We start from the raw sequence: 17,629 nt of genomic DNA, 5'->3' as shown, positions 1-17,629 counted from the left end.
AGTTTAGGCGATGTTCTCAAAATTTGGCGCGAGGATTTCCATTCCATTCGCAGTGTTGCAAATGGTTGTCGCTGTGGCACAAAGAGCAGTCCTTGCATCACCGGTTGTAGTTGCTGAAGAATAAAGAGCCTGTAGGGCGTCGCGGTTGTTCGTTGCTGAAGCTTCGCATTGGTGAGTCACCATGGGCTGATGTTGCTGAAGTGTGAAATGTAGATCTTGTGTTGCCGGTCATAGTTTGCAGTTGCTGTAGTACAAAGAGTCAGATTCACCAGAGCTTCACTTTGGCAGTAGTCACAAGCGACAGAGCCTCGCCACAAACAGGCCTTATCGCAGTTGCAAAAAGCCCAAAACTTCAGGATTTCACATATCATTTCAAAGGAGTGCCCTCTGTTGCCAGCTAAGGGTCCAGGGCCTGGGGAGGCACCACTTAGGGATCAGAGACTGTCTCTCTCTCTCTCTAGCAAGGGGCAGCAGGGCCTAGGCAGGTCAAGTTGCAGGTCTGGTCAGCTGCAGGACAAGTCTCTGGAGCTTATCTACCTGTACCTTACAAAGAAGGCAAGCCAGTTAGACCTTGTAGTTACTATGGCAGTCCTGAGTTCAAGGAGCAGGCCATCCTCAGGCAGCAGAGCAGTCATTCCAGCAGCAGGACAGTCCTTCTTCTGAGTCTTCAACAGGTCCAGAAGTAATCTGATGAGTAGTTCAGAAGGTCCAATTTTTACACCTGGTGCCATCCTTTGACGTGGGGGGACTCCCCATGCTATCTCCCCATATCAGATTCAGGAACGTTCTTCCCTTCTCCTGGCAATGCTCCAAATAGTATGAGGTTGCAAACGACTGGTGTGATGTTCTTTTGTGTGTGTGTGTGTGGTGGAGGCAGCCTTCTGAAATATAAGCAGGGTAGGGAACAGCTCTGCCACAACCATCCTGGCAACATCGAGCCCCCCTATTGTCTCACTGTCTTCGAAGAATACACAAAGGCCAACAGCTAAGCTGTTCACAGTCATTTGGCCCAGTACACAGGCAGCAGATACCAAATGGTTAGGAAAAAAAAATGCTAACTTTCTAAAAGTGGCGTTTTCCGAATTGTGACTTAAAATCCAACTTTACCATTAAAGATGATTTAAAATTGAAAGTCATTTGAGTGTAAACATCATTTTCCTATCTGCTCTCAAACTTAAGTTATCAGTTACTACGTCTAATAGGATAACCCAATGTTTTTCTATGGGGAGACAGGCCTTCCCTACTAGGGCATGTAAAACTGAAACCCATATATCCTACTTTTTAAACTTTTTAAATACGGTGCTCCCTGCCCTATGAGCCTTTCGGGCCTACTTTACGTATGACTTATATGTATTCAAAAATAAGTTTTAGGCCTGGTAAAAGGTTTAGTTTGTGTGTTTAAAATGGCAATTTAAGGATGCAGTGGCACATGTTTTAAAAGGCCACTTTAGTGGGTGGCATTATGAGTGCTGCAGACCCACCAGTAGCATTTAATTTACAGGCCTTGAATAAATGGAGTACCATTTACTAGCGACATACAAGTAAATTAAATGTACCATGTAGGTGTATGTAAATAAAAAAGGGGGGGCACTGTTCCAGGATTTGTGTATACAAATAGTAGACACTGTAGTCCTCGCAATTAGGGGGACTAAAAAGAAAAGGAGAGAGAGAGAAAGCAGAGAGGAGAGGGAGGGAAAGGAGTGTCAGGTCATAGGTATGAAAAAGACATAACTTGTCTCTTAGAACCCTCACACATCCCAAGGGATGTCATGCTTCATCATCGGATTTTTGCTCCTCGTCGGGCCGGCGGTGCAATACCCTATGGGTCCCCCGAAGGGTCTCTTTAACGGAGATCTTTTAGAGAGCTGCCGATGGGTGCATGTGGGTGTGTGGGTAACAGGTAGGGTGTGAAGGGCAGTGCGTGCGTGCCGTGTGAGTAAAAATGCCTAAGGGTATCCAAAAAAAAGGTTTTTAATGCGGAGGTACCCTTGGCAGAGTAAAATAACCCGTAGGTTAGGGGTTACCAGCGTGGGCGCAATGTGCCTTTGGTAACTGCATAAAAGGTCGACATGTTTCACGCCTGAAAACGGTCAAACGATCCTTGCGTTTCTTCAGGACCAAGAGTGTAGGTGAGGTGTAGTGAGTGCATGAAAAACTGTGTACACGGTGGGGAGATAGTAGCCCACACAAGGTCTAATAAGAAGGAGAAAAGAAGAGGGGGGAGGGAGAAGCCTACAGTTACTAGTCAGTGGCTCACATGCATCCTAATAGGATTAACGCCCCCTTCAAAAATGACCTGTGGAAACATAAAGAACAAGAGATAACAAACATGGGTCGACATGCTCATGAAGACACTTCTTCTTTACACTTAGGTAAGCAGAGCCCCTTCGCGCTTAACCTTCGTGTTGTTTGTATGTCTTTTCTATGACAGGAGGAGGTCTTTCTCATCCTTTGAGCCCGGGAATTCATCCTCTACCTGCTGACTCGGGATTTGAATTGCTTCCCCCTTCTCTGTGCCCCATCACGGTTTATGACACTACCACCCTTCAGGTGCTCTTTATAACTTTTTCAGATCTTGTTTAGATCTCTTGTGTCCACTGTCTTACTCCTGCTCTATCGAGTGTTTCCCCTGCACCCTCTTTGGCAGGGTTTGCACACCAGAGGACAGAATACCTTGCACTCTGACCCATGTGTGTTATCTCTTGTTCTTTATGTTTCCACAGGTTATTTTTGAAGGGGGCGTTAATCCTATTAGGATGCATGTGAGCCACTGACTAGTAACTGTAGGCTTCTCCCTCCCCCCCCTCTTCTTTTCTCCTTCTTATTAGACCTCGTGTGGGCTACTATCTCCCCACCGTGTACACAGTTTTTCGTGCACTCACTACACCTCACCTACACTCCTGGTCCTGAAGAAACGCCAAGGATCGTTTGACCGTTTTCAGGCGTGAAACATGTCGACCTTTTATGCAGTTACCAAAGGCACATTGCGCCCACGCTGGTAACCCCTAACCTACGGGTTATTTTACTCTGCCAAGGGTACCTCCGCATTAAAAACCTTTTTTTTGGATACCCTTAGGCATTTTTACTCACACGGCACGCATGCACTGCCCTTCACACCCTACCTGTTACCCACACACCCACATGCACCCATCGGCAGCTCTCTTAAAGATCTCTGTTAAAGAGACCCTTCGGGGGACCCGTAGGGCATTGCACCGCCGGCCCGACGAGGAGCAAAAACCCAATGATGAAGCATGACATCCCTTGGGATGTGTGAGGGTTCTAAGAGACAAGTTATGTCTTTTTCATACCTATGACCTGACACCCCTTTCCCTCCCTCTCCTCTCTGCTTTCTCTCTCTCTCCTTTTCTTTTTAGTCCCCCTAATTGCGAAGACTACAGTGTCTACTATTTGTATACACAAATCCTGGAACAGTGCCCCCCCTTTTTTATTTACATAGTACCCTTGTGGAGCACGGCACTGGACCAATAATAGGCTCCCGGTCCCCCCTCTCTTTTGATTGTTTGAATTGATAGCATGTAGGTGTATGCCAATTGTATCATGTTCGAGGGAGAGAGCACAAGCACTTTAGCAGTCATAAAGTGCACAGAGTCCTAAAGCTAATAAAATTGAATTTAGCAAAACAGGAGGGGTAAAGGCAAAAAAGGTAGGGAACTACCTCCCCACCACCCAAGGATGTCAGGTATATAGCAGTTATAGTTAGGGTGCACTTTCCATAGGAAGAGCGTTTTTTTCATTTGCCAATAATGTTGGCCTTGTTTGATGAATCCCCAAGACATTTTCAAAACTAGTTTGTCGCTCACTTGAGCTGCTGTCTTGGAGGTTTCGGGGCGATCCGTCAAGCATGGGAAGAGAAAAAGGGGGGGTCCAAAAAACAAGTTTTCCCCATGTTCATTTCCATAGGAACTTTAGACACAGCTATAGCCCGAACTGCTGAAAGGAATTACACCAAATTTAGCAGAAAGGTAGCTGTTGGTCTAAAAAGCCCCTTTCTTGTAAATTGGTGTAAATCTGTTCAGTAGTTTCTGAGTAATTTAAAGAAATATAGGGACATGGAGGAACCGCGACCCTATCGATCTTCGTGCTGAGATCTGGTTGCTGCCAACACATCAAACCAGGAAGTGTTGGTAGCCATCCTGGGACTCTGCTTGAGCCGAGTCCCAGAAAAATACATTAAAAAGAAAAACGAAAAGGGGGTAGGATAGAACACCATGGCCCCCTAGGTCTCTTGTGAGGGTCCCAGGGCCAAAAAAGTATTATTTTATTATTTTTGAGGGATTTGCAGATCTCGCCGAAAATGAAAAATAAAAATGAAGCGCTGGCTTCTGCGCTTCGTTATCAGTCTGTGAGTGGGCCAGGTCCTAGGGGCATTTTTTAGTAAGGGAATTGGGCGCATGGCACCCCCCCCCCCCCCCCCCGGGCTTAATATTGCCCAGGGACTACCACCTCCTGAGGGCTTCAAAATACATGAATGAGGTGTAGTCCTGTACAGCCTCCCTCGCTGCGCTTGGGACCACTGCGAGGCTTATATGGATTGAATGAGGGGGCCTCTCGAACCCCCAACCCCGGGATCACCACCTCTCCATTTATTACCTGAAATAAGTGTGAGGGACCACGCAGACCCAGGGGCCACCACCTCCCAGGGGCTTTGCTTTCAATGAATGTAAGGGGGCCACTCCCCCCCAGAGATGACACCCCCACAGGGCAAGCTCCGGCTGTGCCCTGGGTTGCCCACCCTGGGACATAGCTGTTTGCTGTGGCTTGGTGGGATCTTTAGCGCTCCCGCCAAGCCAAAGCAAACGCACTGCTTTCAGTAAGCCAGAGCATTTAAAATGCTCTTGCTTGCCTAAAGCGGAGCAAACTTGCTTTTACACAGAGGAAGCTGCATGTTTAGCAGCTTCCTATCTGTAAAAGTAATGCTGGCTTCCGTAGGAGGCGGAGAGCCGGCAAGGACCGTAGGGGCCTTCAGTCACCCCAGTGGTTCCCACCATTGGTGTGTAGGTGCCCTGGGTGACACCAGGGCAGCCACAATAGAGGCCAAGCCCCAGGAGATGGGGTTCCCGTGACCACAATTGGCCAGGGAGGGTGGCGCACGGCCCCCCTCCCCTTATTTGTTTGTTTTTTAAAGGCAGGCCTCCTCCCTTTAACTAAAGCGATTTTTTTTTTTAAGGGCCAGCCCCTGGGGGATGTGGTCCCTGGGGCAAAAATTGGCTCTGGGAGGGGGCTGTGTGACCCCCCTCCCCAATTGACCCATACCAGTACTCACGCACCCACTCCCTCCTCCAGAGTCACTCACATTTCCACATTCCCACTTACTCACACAGTCACTCACACAAGCATTCACTCACACAGACAGCTACTCAGACAACAAGTCACACACCCAATGAGCCACTCACACAGCCACATAATCAGCCATACAGCTACTACTACGCCCACTTATTCACCTAAACAGTCGCTCGCACACTCACTCACTCACACATACAGCCTATCCAGATACTTACATACCAGTCACTCACTCATACACCCATTCAGATACCCACTCACCCACCCATACAGTCACTACACACCCAGTTACCCACCCATAGACCCTCTCACACTGCCTTTCACTCACCCATACAGCCGCTGATACACCCACTCACCAATACAGCCACTCACACAGCATCTCACTCACCCACACAGCTCCTCACACACCCACTTATACAGCCATACAGCCACTCAAACACCTATACACATAAGGATACATATAGTCACACAGCCACTCACATAATATATGTTAGAAATAGAATCACTCAACAGTAGTGCACCAAGTTTACTAATTTAACTTTTGTAGTAGGTTAGTATATATGTGTAGCACCCCTAAACTCTTAAAAACATGTACACACACTTGATGATGCCATTTGAGATGTCATCAGTGATGTCACTGACCATGTGATGAGTGATGTAATATGTGAGGTCATAAGCTGTGCAGTGGGGGGCTGCAAATTATAGTTAGCTCAGGTAACTATAACTGCTGAATTTCACTGGTTTCGTACAAGTGAAATCCGAGCCTAACTATAATGTCCCTGTAACCTTTTGTTTTTTTCAGTGAGTATATATATATATATATATATATATATCCAGGCCACTGGAATTATGCGATTGTGTGACCACAACGATTGATTGAATTATAGAATTGCCACATTTGCCACAAAATCTGTCTTCCGCATAATCTGTAGATTTTAACAAAAAAACTATTTTGTTTCTAGTGCAAACAGTTCAAAAGTTACAAAAAATGCAGCGACACGTGTTGCTGTGCAGTGGAAAGCCCTTTGGAAAGCTGGACGGGTCTCCTTTCTGTAGCTCATTGCTATATTTGGTTGTGAACTGGTACTATTGCGGTGTAACCAATGCTAATACTGTGTTACCAAGTTTAAAAATGATGAAATAATGAAGTAATACTGTTACAAAATGTGGCACATTATGCCGCATAATTTGCCTTTTCTTGTTGCATAATTGACTCACCCTGCCGCATATTTTGGCCCTCTCCCGACGCATAATTCCAGTGTCACTGTATATAACATAGAGCGACAGAGAGCGAGAAAGAGATAGAGCGGCTGTACTGCTGCTGTAAGACAAGAGGGCTCGAAAGAATTTACTGCTGACAGAAGCAGGAGTCCACGGTGGTGTCAAAAAGGCGCCGGATAGTCTGAGCTCCATGAAAACAAATACAAGAGCAAGCTTGGAAACAGTGACTCGGCAACATTGATTGGGTCACCTTAACCCGAGGCGAAGGACAGGCCTTTCCTTGAAGTTGGGGGTTTAAATTGCAGGTATTTGGTGCTGGATAAAACGTGGTAATAGCTGTAGTCTACATTCTGTTCATTTATTTTCCACAATAGGTGAATAATAAATACTATCACCATATGCTATATCTAACATAATAAAGTGGTAGTAAACTTGAATATCTAGGTCAAAGGTCAAGTTTTCTAAAGTCTTCATTTATAGCACAGGCTTTCAGGGAGGGAGCCGAAGCAATTGCAAACGGGCTTTAGTTAAAGTTGACATTCAAAACCCACAATGGCTTCATGTTTACCGTACATCTTTTTTTCATTTTTGCTGACAGCACGGTATCCGAAAGCCATTATTAGATGGTGGCTACGATGTTTGGGACCTTGCTTGAGCGCTCCAGAAGTGCAGTCTCGTGGCATGCGGGGAGCCTCCAATGGATGGCGAATGAGGATGAACCGTTGTGCAGTCAGTTTTCATTTTGGCACAAAACCCAATGGGCCATATTATCAAGAACGGCGATACCATTATCGCCGGTTTAGCGGCAGGAAACTGCAGCTAAAGCGGCGATAATGGGCTTGATAATATGCCCTGGAGAATTCCAATAGAAGCCCAGGTTCTGGTGTCAAGAACATCAAACCTGGGCTTCTATTGGAATTCACATGGGCATATTATGAAGCCCCTTATCGCCGCTTTAGCCCAAACAGTCATGCACATTTTCCCTGTTCTCCGTGCAGGCTGCATTACAGCGTGCGTGGAGAACATGCCCAGGTTTCCATTCCCTGACTGAGTGTCGAACCGCAATGCTCAGACCAATCACAACACTGTATTGCAGCGTTGTGATTGTTCAGGGGAGCCTTGGGTGCTTAGCAATCACAATGCTGCATTGCGCCATAGTGCAAGGGTGTCTGCGTTGAGGGGAAGATTGTTTATGTGCAGGAAGGTATCCCTTCTTACACATAAACAATCATTGCAGCACACATAGAAGTTGCAAAATGTAATTTCTTTTATTTGGATTGTTTATGTGCAGAAATGGACACCTTCCTGCACGTAAATAATCAATGGCAATTTGCTGTTTTTTTGTGTGCTGCACAATGCAGCACACATGGAAACAGCAAAAACGAGGAGGAATAAAGCATTTCTTCTCGTTTCGCTTGTTTAAGACCAGGTTTTCCCTGGTATTAATTGTGTCGTCGCCTCCTATTTACGCCACCCTTGTAAATAGGGGGCAGCATCAAAATCAATAGGTGTTGCGGTGGAACGCCTACTACAACACCCATTGCACTCCCCTTTCACGCTAAGTACAGCGTGAAAGGGTGCCTTATTTGCAAGGCAGCGTTAAGTGGCTTAACGCTGCCTTGTAAATTAGGCGAAGCCCCTATTGCATTCACAACGTCACTGAAAGTGGCATTAGGGGCTTGTAAATATGCCCCTTAGTTTCTTGCCTCCGTCTGCCACAATGTCAGCGGGATACCAGAACAGAAGCATTGCCTGTAACCACTTGGGACTACTGTTGTGGGGCGGTTCAACAAGAAGTCACAAGACCACCAAATGTTGTCACCATTAAATAGTCAGCTTCATAATAAGAGCTGGCCTCAAGCAATACAGCTGTTGATTTAAGGATTGCTGCTAGCTGATTCATGTCCGGCACCTGGCACTAACTCTTTCAAGTCATCGAGGATGAACAATAAATCTCCTCTAAGGAGACCCATGATTGGGCTGTTGGCATCCTATATTTCCTAGGTCTATAGCATTGCTGGAATCCAAATCAATATCACACAATCCTTTATAATAAACTGCACTGGGGAAGCAGGCAAACAAACTGGGTATAGAACAAACATGAAGTTGCAGTGGGTTGTAGTCCATATGAGGGGCCTGGAGAAACATTGGTCTTCTCCAAGCATTTTGCTTGGTCTGGTTCAGAATGTTGGTCCGCTCATGTTGCAGGATGGAGTCTTATCTCCATACTGATAATGTTGTGTTAAAAAGACTGGCACAGAAATCCCTGGAGCTAAGAGATTCCTCAAAATGTCTAATCAGTAAGCAAACTGATAAGGAATTCCCTTGATAAAGCAAATGTTACCAAAGTGCAGGCGTGGGTCAAACTACAGTTAAAGAAAAGATGCTACCCACTGGACATTTGACTCTCCAATCCCCACCTCTTGATTTGGAATTTTATGATGTGCAACATAGGGGATGTATGCTTACACCAACACTTTAGTTTTAATCAGGCACATTTCCCTGTGTGAAGAAAAATATTGCGTTCAGCGCTAAGCAAAAGCCATTGCTGGATCACTTTAGCTCCTGCAGCAACAAAGGTCCTGTTTTGAACCCAGAGTTAAATAGGAACTATTTTGAGCCAGCTCTCAGGGGGGCTGGCTTGTGAGTCCATCTGCGTCTGTGGACACTTATGGAGCACCGCATTCTCCCCGCAAGTGGTAGCTTGATGCTATAGAGTCTGCCTCAGATAAAATGGGAAAAGGAAATAATGAAAATGATGCTGAAGAAAGACGTGGACAAAGCCACATTTTAAGCTTGGTCCTAAAGTTCTGTAGGTTTTCTTCATCCTGAAAGAGTGAGTAAAATTATTCCAGACTCAAAAGACCCTGCCTCCCCCGCTGGGTAGCTTAAATTTGGCAACATCTAACAATCTACAGGATGCATATCACAGTTTTCTAGCAGGAAGATGAAGAGAGAAATTAGTAGCGAGACAACTCAGATGATCTGTTTTAACATGTTTGTGGTCTAAATATAGAATCCTAAATACAATTATCCTTTTTATAGGAAGCCCATACAAACCTTAGTGAGAGGCCACAGTGTGCTGTCGGATGACTACCTTCCCCCAGGACATTATAGACAGCATTTCCAGTCCTGGATTTTTGCGCGATAGACTGATGCATTCTGGATATTGTAGTTTGTATTTGCTCCCTTTGTGTTAATTAGGCTAACACACACAAAAGCAATGATTGTAGCTCAGGATTGGAGTTAGTGCCCACAATGACATGGAAGTATGGTGTTCATCCTAATTTGCCATCCCAGAAGTTGGGAGAGTTAAACACAAGCAATATGTCTGATTTAGCCTGGATGAACCTGAGAAAATTCAGTGACATCCATTCTTGCACTGTGTCCAAGGGCAAAGGGCGGTCATTTGCAGCTTCATCCCGGTTTCTCAGTTATTTAGTTGGAAGTGAGTATCATCTGTATACGTCAAGGCAGACCTTGATCGTGGAGCAGGGTGGCCAAAGGAGTAGATGCAGAATAAATAGCAGTGGAGAAAGTCTGTCATACTTAAGCTCTAGGGGGCAGATTTACGAGCCCCTTGCGCCACTTTTGCGTCATTTTTAACATGGGAAAAGCGACGCAAAAGTGGCGCAAGGGACTTGTAAATATGCCCCTAGGTGTGTGGCATCTTGCTTCATATAATGAAACGTTTCAAAGCCTCTGGTACCAATGTTATTGGGAACAACGTGAGTGCTGACTGACACATTTTATATTAGTTGATGCATTTGACTAATTAGAATAGAAATGAGTTATTCTGAGACTTTCAAGGTCTTTCTATTCATTAAGCATAAGCATTCAATCCCCGCTGCATGTCTGGATGAGTAAACAAGATAGCAACAAGCACTATGGAATAATATCATTAAGGAATTCATATCATAATGTTGTTTTCAAATGCATCATCATTGAACATAAAGCCATGCAGTTTATTTTGTGTTCACTAGATAAAATACAAGTTATTTGGAATCAAGCATAGTCATTTACATAGATTTACACTTTTGTTGGTTAATTTATTCACTAAACCTATGAAGCCAGCCAAGAATCAAAAAATAATTGTGCTCCTTGTGGAATACAATCTGCAGATTGGCAACTAAATGGCACGTAAAAGATAAGGCCTATCACGCATAGCAATGGCTTGAACGTTCAATTGCAAAGATTCAAAGAGGTTTTTATACCTCTTTGTAGGATTGAAACTTCATAAAATTTGAATTTCCAAATAACCGAACAGATGATGTGCTTGACAAAAGGCCTCTTAAGCTCCATTTATCAGGTCAGCAAGGTTGAGCAGCGTTATCTTACTGTAAAGGACCCTCAGCTACCTAACATGAAGGCTGTTGGACCTGGCCCTCTCTGCAGGGTCACCCCCAAACGTTTTGCCTTCACCCCTCCTGTTTTGCTGAATTTGTTTTTTGTTGGCTTTAGGACTTTGTGCACTTTACCATTGCTGACCAAGCTACCAGAGGGTTAAGCACAGGTTAATTTAGTGACTTTATGTATTCCACCCTAAAAAGGATTGTGGCTGTTGCTTGAGTAGGGGTTTCAACGCCGTCAAGCAGCAAACTAATTTCTCACAAAGACTTTGAGTTCCATGGTGCAAACATTTGAGTTGCCAAGAGAGAAATGAGTGGGTCAATGCCTCTCTCTTCTCCCTTACCTTTCTTTTCTTTTTTGTTATTGGACTCTTCATTTGGTGTAAATTCTAATGGTTCTACTTTCTCTAGTATTTCCAGATATCCAGTTCCCTCTTCTTCCTGTCCTCATGATGCAGCTATCAGTCATCTTCAGCTCTGTGTATTTGCTATACTTGTTGAAATTATTTTGCACAGCTGGGCTTGGTCTGAGTTAAGAAAGGAGATGCTTGGCACATTAAGGGGCATATTTACAAGCCCCTATCGACACCACAATGTCACTTACAGTGACGTTGTGTTGGCGATAGGGACCTCGCTTATTTACAAGTCAGCGTTAAGCCACTTTACGCGGCTTAACGCTGCTTGTAAATAAGGCACCCTTTCACGCTGTATTTATCATGAAAGGGGAGGGCAATGGGTGTTGAGTGGGTGTTCCACCCACAAGACCCATTGACTTTGACGCTGCCCCTATTTACAAGGGCAGCGTAAATAGGAGGCAGCCCCAAAATTAAGACCAAGCAAAACCTGGTTCTTAAACAGGCGAAACGAGGAGAAATGCTTTATTTCTCCTTGATTTAGCTCTTTCCATGTGTGCTGTACACATAGAAACAGCAAATTACCTATGATTCTTTATGTGCAGGAAAGTCCCCCTTCCTGCACATAAACAAAATTTCCCTCAACACAGGCACCCTTGCACTATGGTGCAAGGGTGCCTGCGTTGGCGGTAGGCAGCTAAAGTTCGCGCCAGTACAGGGGGAAATGCAGGGCTGCACCATATTCTAGTAAATATGGGGCAGCCCTGCGTTTCTAAAGTGACAAAGTGGTTGTTAGCCTTCTTGGCTTCACAACACGCTTCACCACTTTATTGTAAATATGCCCTTAAGTATAAAAGCACCACGCTCGCCCCCATACACAGATGTGTGAAGAGACACCACGAGAAGGGACATCTCTGTCCTTATTAGGGTGTAGAATATATGGGTATGGTTGAGAAATGCTGTAGTAGAAGGTTATCGTCTCTTTACTCTCTCCAATGGACGCTTTGCAGATGTGGCACGTTTTTACTGTGATCATGCAGGTGGTCGTGAAATGTTTCAAATGATCATCAATTCTCAGTTCCATGCAGCAGTACACAATATGCAATGCAGCGTAAATTGCACATTTGTTACTTCATGTTCCATGAACTTAGTAGTAGGCACACACTCCCAATGGTAAAAAGTGCTGTCTCTCCAGGAACCAGTTATAGTGAGCTTTTCATTGAGCACTTCATTGGAGAAGTCTGCCATGTCTAAACTCTGAATCACAAATGTTAATATCACCGATTTTCATGGTACACCATTTAAAGACCTCTGAAGGATGGAAGTCTGAAGTGGATGCACGGTGCAGCACGGTGCATCGAGTGTACAGCGAATGCACTGCACATGCCCCCTTAGATGAAGAAAGGGCGAACTCCATTGTTTATCAGCATACGCACATCTCTATGCAAAGGGCACAGTGCCTCCTTGTGCACTGAAACCCACAGACATCTTCTTTACCAAAGAAATGTAATGTGCTATAGGAAAGGAATGCAAGTGTTCTATGGCAGTGTGCTATAGTTTCTCGCCTCTTATAAGTCAGAACAATGCTGCATTAAAGAAAGAAAGCCAAGCAGACCGTAGCCAAAATATCAAGGTCAAAGAGGCACACACATCAATCTTGAAAGTGGTTTTTAGATGTATAAATCCTTAAATCCTTGACCAGGAAATTATGGCCATTGATTTCCGTATCTGCAGACCCAATCACTAATGCCCAGCTCGTTTGAAGAAACTCTCATGAAGCTTTAACAGACGAGAGGCTGTACGTCCATAAATGTGAATTGGATGGAGGTGCACCAGAGGATGCTGGGAATCGGGTCGTTACAGGAGCCATGACAACCTGCAGCCTACAGTGCATCAAGAAGAAAGACTCCTTTCCAAGGCCAACGGGCGTTTCTAGTCACACCCTGAAACATCATTTCCCCATAACCTTTTTCGACTACACAGCCTGTACTTTTTGTCTTAGCACATTCTAATGGAATCCTATGGATTTATTTATTACAGTACGAATGAAAACGTCGTATGTGAACAGTAGGAAAAGTATTGGTGAAATTTCTGATACAACAATCTAATAGGATTCAGAAAAGAAAGTATAATGTCGAGCTATGACAGCAGTAAGAAGGAAATATGATAAGGAAGTAATGACAAGGAAATTCCTATGAAAACTGTCAATAAAGCTTGTATTTGATATTAAAATAGCATAAAATTATCCTATAAGAAACTTTCATGCTAATCGAAAAGCTAAAGGAATTACAATTGTACAAAATGTAAACTACACAAACCATCTAATGTTGGGTATTTGAGCGACATTGTAATTCTTAACTTACCTCAAGAAATTATTGTGTGACTCTGCCCCTCCCCCATCACGTTCCAGTCCATGTTACAAAAAGGTAATCTAGTAAAATGATATCATAAAAAGGTGACATCAAACTGCCCTTACGATGTGTGTACACGTCATGGGCACGAGCCATAACAAGGTCTGGTAAACATCTGAAAATATACCTGGTACTGACCCGCACAGACACCCGGAGAGACACACCAGCAGTCATAAGGTTCTGGATGCTGGTATGCCGTCATCAATTATTTCTGTGCATGAATAAAAATATTTTTTTAAGAAAGTCATTTTTTTCTCATTTAGGCATTTAATTACACTAAATGACATTATGTATGCACGAGTCACTTGTTATGTTACATTATATTTTTGTCCCTCATTTTCAAAATGCAATAAAATATTCTTTTTATGTTTTTAATCACAATTTTCAAATAATGAATGTAATCAGAATATGCACACTGAGCCTTAGTGGGCCGACAAAGTTGAGCATGTGGTTAAAAGTATGGCAAGAATTCTGTCGCCAACATTAGTTTATTGCCTGCCAGCCATTTAATACTCCTCCTTGCTCTCTGGCTGTGCAGGGTGGTTTCTCATTGACCTTTCTCGTGGTAGTCTTGTACCCATGGGATGGGTCAGTGTTAGCGATCCGTCTGTCCATTCTTTGTGATATTCACATTGTTACTTGGAGGAATCCCCTCTGTGACTGAGCTGGTGTGGGACTCTAGGGGCTTATGTTTGTGAGTAAACTGTAGCACCACGCCAGTTATTTCATCACAAGAAAGTGAATGATTGTATTTTGCCAGCATGTTGTGTTAGATGGCCATTGATATGACTCTAGTACTGTGCTAGTGAGTGTGTGGGATGGTCTGACTAATGTGTTCTGTTGTCTCGGTGGGAGAAGTTTGTGGGAAGGGCGAGTTATGCCACTTGAGAGGCTTTGCTTTGCTAAATGGTTTGGTGTTGTGTTGTTCAAGGATGCAAGCGGGCTATCTACTGTGTATTGTTGCTGCATCGGGCAAATCTACAACATAAAAATCAATGTAAATCATTTTAAAAAGTGACATTAGGTCAGAATGGCAACCACAGTTAACAGCTAATTTTGTCAAAAGTATTTATTTGTGAGAACAAGCCGTAAATTACTTACTGAACTGATTTCAATAGCTTGAACACCCCCTCCCTCAATTAACCAGCACTCACAATTGGCCAAATCTTTATTCACACTCCCTCCCTCAATTAACCAGCACTCACAATTGGCCAAATCTTTATTCACACTTTAGACATGCAAAGTATAATAGTGTCAAGCGTATGGAAAGGCCACCCTGACAAGAGACATTATTGGATTTTGGGTCTTAAAAAGGTGCACCCCCTACATCCCTTTTCATTGAACTTTAGGAAATGGAGCAGTTTTTCAAAATGAAACCATTACAACATCAATAGCGACAGATTTAAAAACTGGTTCTAGTTAGTACTGCTGCATATAACCAGCACATTGCCAGAAATAAATATGCAATAAAGTAGTTTTAAAAAAAAAAAAAAAAAGGTGAAACTACATTCCTATTGTAGCGTAAATGAAAGAGGCAATTTAACAAGAAGCTCTTTTATTTTTATTTTAAGCTGCATCATTCTATTTTGCCCGTTTGCCAACTCAAACCACTGGGGGCAGGGGGAGAAGAAGTAATACAGTGAGATGACAGTCACAAGGCAGGCAGAGATGGGTGAAGAAGAAGAAATATAAAAGGGGGAAGAAAGCGGGCTGTGAGGGCTGAGGCAATTGTGGAATGCCAAACAATAAACGAAATTTTCAGTTAGGATTTATTTTATGTGGTTTTCTCAGTTCATTGTGCTACCTTCCATCTACTTAAGCCCAGGGTGAATGACTGAAGGACAGAATAGTGAGAGGAAAACAGTAGAGGGACGACTGCGTGTGTAGACTGGAGGGCTGGTACAAAAGGAGTAACAGGTGATCTTTAATAGTCCAAACATGGAGGAAAGGAGAAGCAAAGTTTAATTACGATTTTGAGTTCACAAACATTTTTAAGTTCACAATAGAATAAAAGCAAGCATTGAAATTTAAATTTGAAAAAAAGTTGTCTAATTTTCTTTAACTGTTTAACACATTTCAGTGTGGCAGGATCTATTCCATTTTAAAAAAGAATTTTCTTTTCTCATTCTATAGGTATGGATCGCATTCTTCATTTTACGCGTACAAGACGAGTGTCGGCAGAACCCTCCCACTTTTCTACATTTATGATTCCTACCTGACTTCAACAGAGTCTTGGACTAACCTCCTCACGACATCTGGATCCCATTCCATCCGAAACACACCCTACGACTCAGTCTTCATTGCGCTGCTGGTGGAAGAGACCCATAAGCAAGACATACTCTCTGCTGGGTTTGATGGGATGTACACTTACTTTGCGTCCAATGGATTCTCCTTTGGCTCCTCTCACCAAAACTGGAAGGCCATCAAGACCTTCTGTGACACCAACAACCTCATGTTCATTCCCAGTGTTGGTCCGGGATACATAGACACCAGTATCCGCCCATGGAACAACCACAATACCAGGAACCGTGTCAATGGCAAGTACTATGAGACGGCGCTCCAAGCAGCTCTGACCGTGAGACCAGAAATTGTGTCTATTACCTCCTTCAACGAGTGGCATGAAGGCACTCAGATAGAGAAGTCTGCCCCCAAGAAGACCCTGACACGCCTCTACCTTGATTACCTTCCCCATGAGCCACACTTATACTTGGAACTCACTCGCAAGTGGGCGCTATATTTCAACAAGGAGAAAGAGCAGTGGCTCATGTGATGGGCAGAAATTCCCCTGCATGAATAGAATACCAAGGCCTGTGGTTAAAGGGTTTCCAAAAGAAGTAGATCATCGGCTTATGGGAAGTCCCTCCGCCAAGGCAAGCCATGCATTCGTAAATAGTAGATGAGTGGCTTTAAAGGTATTCAAATCTACTTGAGCTGAATATGGCCAACAGTGGTTTAAGGAAACCATAGGCAGATACATATTTTCAAGACTATTGTAATGAGCTGAAAGTGGATGTCCAAGAAGAAGTATGAAGAAGAAGATTTTTTGCATTGACCTGTTATATTGAGCAATAACTACCAGAAAGGGGAGACTATGTCTTCCGATAGCTTTTGCTTAAAGAGTTGCAGAGCAAAGAGAGAACCTTAGTGTAGTAGAAACACAGCAAGTGGATGCTACAACTTTAAATCAGCAGTTTCACTTGAAATCTGAGATGTTCCAAAAAACACAAAAGCTGAATAGCTAAGTATTGAAAAGTCTCCGAAGTGTAACCTGCATTGGCATTTGGGGGGTTTTAAATCTGGTCCCCTTTTTTCTTGGGGCTTCTTCTATTGTGCCTGTGAATGAAACCAAAAGTTTGCATCTTTATGGTATGGAATTTCAAAAAGTAAAGTGAGAGTACTCGAAGTATTAATCTATGTTCTCCACAGATCTCCAGAAGCTATTCATCTTACGGCATTCAGTGGTACCTCCGTGTAGTCAAGGAATAGTATGAAACAGGTTATATCTTTCATGCCTGTATTGCTCCTCTAAGACAATTTTACTCCTGACTGTGTGCATTTGGATGGGAAGTGCGAAATGTGTGCACCTACTACAGCTCTTCAATAAAATTGTTTTAAATCTTAATTTCTAAATTTATGTTTCATATTATCCATGTGTGAATTTTACCTGGTAGGCTGATGGAAGGTCATTTTCCACAAAGTGATATTGTCCAGCAGAAATGAAATGCCCTTGGGTGATTGGCAATAAAAAGAAACTGCCCACATCCATACCCGTGTCCCACCATGACTGTTATTTAGAGGTCACCAAAGGTGGCAATTGAAACCAGCTAACTACTCTGGAAAACTGCATGTGATACCTGTCCTGCAGTGCTGAAGGAAGGAGACCTTGCTCTTTGATTCCCAGTTGTAGGTCTCAGCTAGACGGCGCATGCACTGTCTCTTCAAGACGTTATTTACAGATTGTGGACTTCAGCAAACCAAACAGATTTTCATTTGC

The 17,629-nt window shown here is 43.6% G+C and overlaps 1 protein-coding gene across 1 annotated transcript in view; it reads left to right on the top strand.

Annotated features, from left to right (window-relative positions):
- MANEAL (mannosidase endo-alpha like) overlaps positions 1-17,257 on the top strand; it is a 205,308-nt gene extending 188,051 nt beyond the window's left edge. Inside the window, exon 5 of the mRNA XM_085647889.1 lies at positions 15,769-17,257. Coding sequence (XP_085504015.1) covers positions 15,769-16,405 — 637 coding nt within the window. The 3' untranslated portion in view covers positions 16,406-17,257. The remainder of the gene's footprint in view (positions 1-15,768) is intronic.
- The last annotated feature ends 372 nt before the right edge of the window (positions 17,258-17,629 follow it).

This window comes from Triturus cristatus, chromosome 3_2 (assembly GCF_964204655.1).
Source record: "Triturus cristatus chromosome 3_2, aTriCri1.1, whole genome shotgun sequence".
Lineage (NCBI taxonomy): Eukaryota > Metazoa > Chordata > Amphibia > Caudata > Salamandridae > Triturus > Triturus cristatus.
Note: the sequence above shows the minus strand (reverse complement) of the source record. Positions and strands in the feature narration are given on the sequence as shown.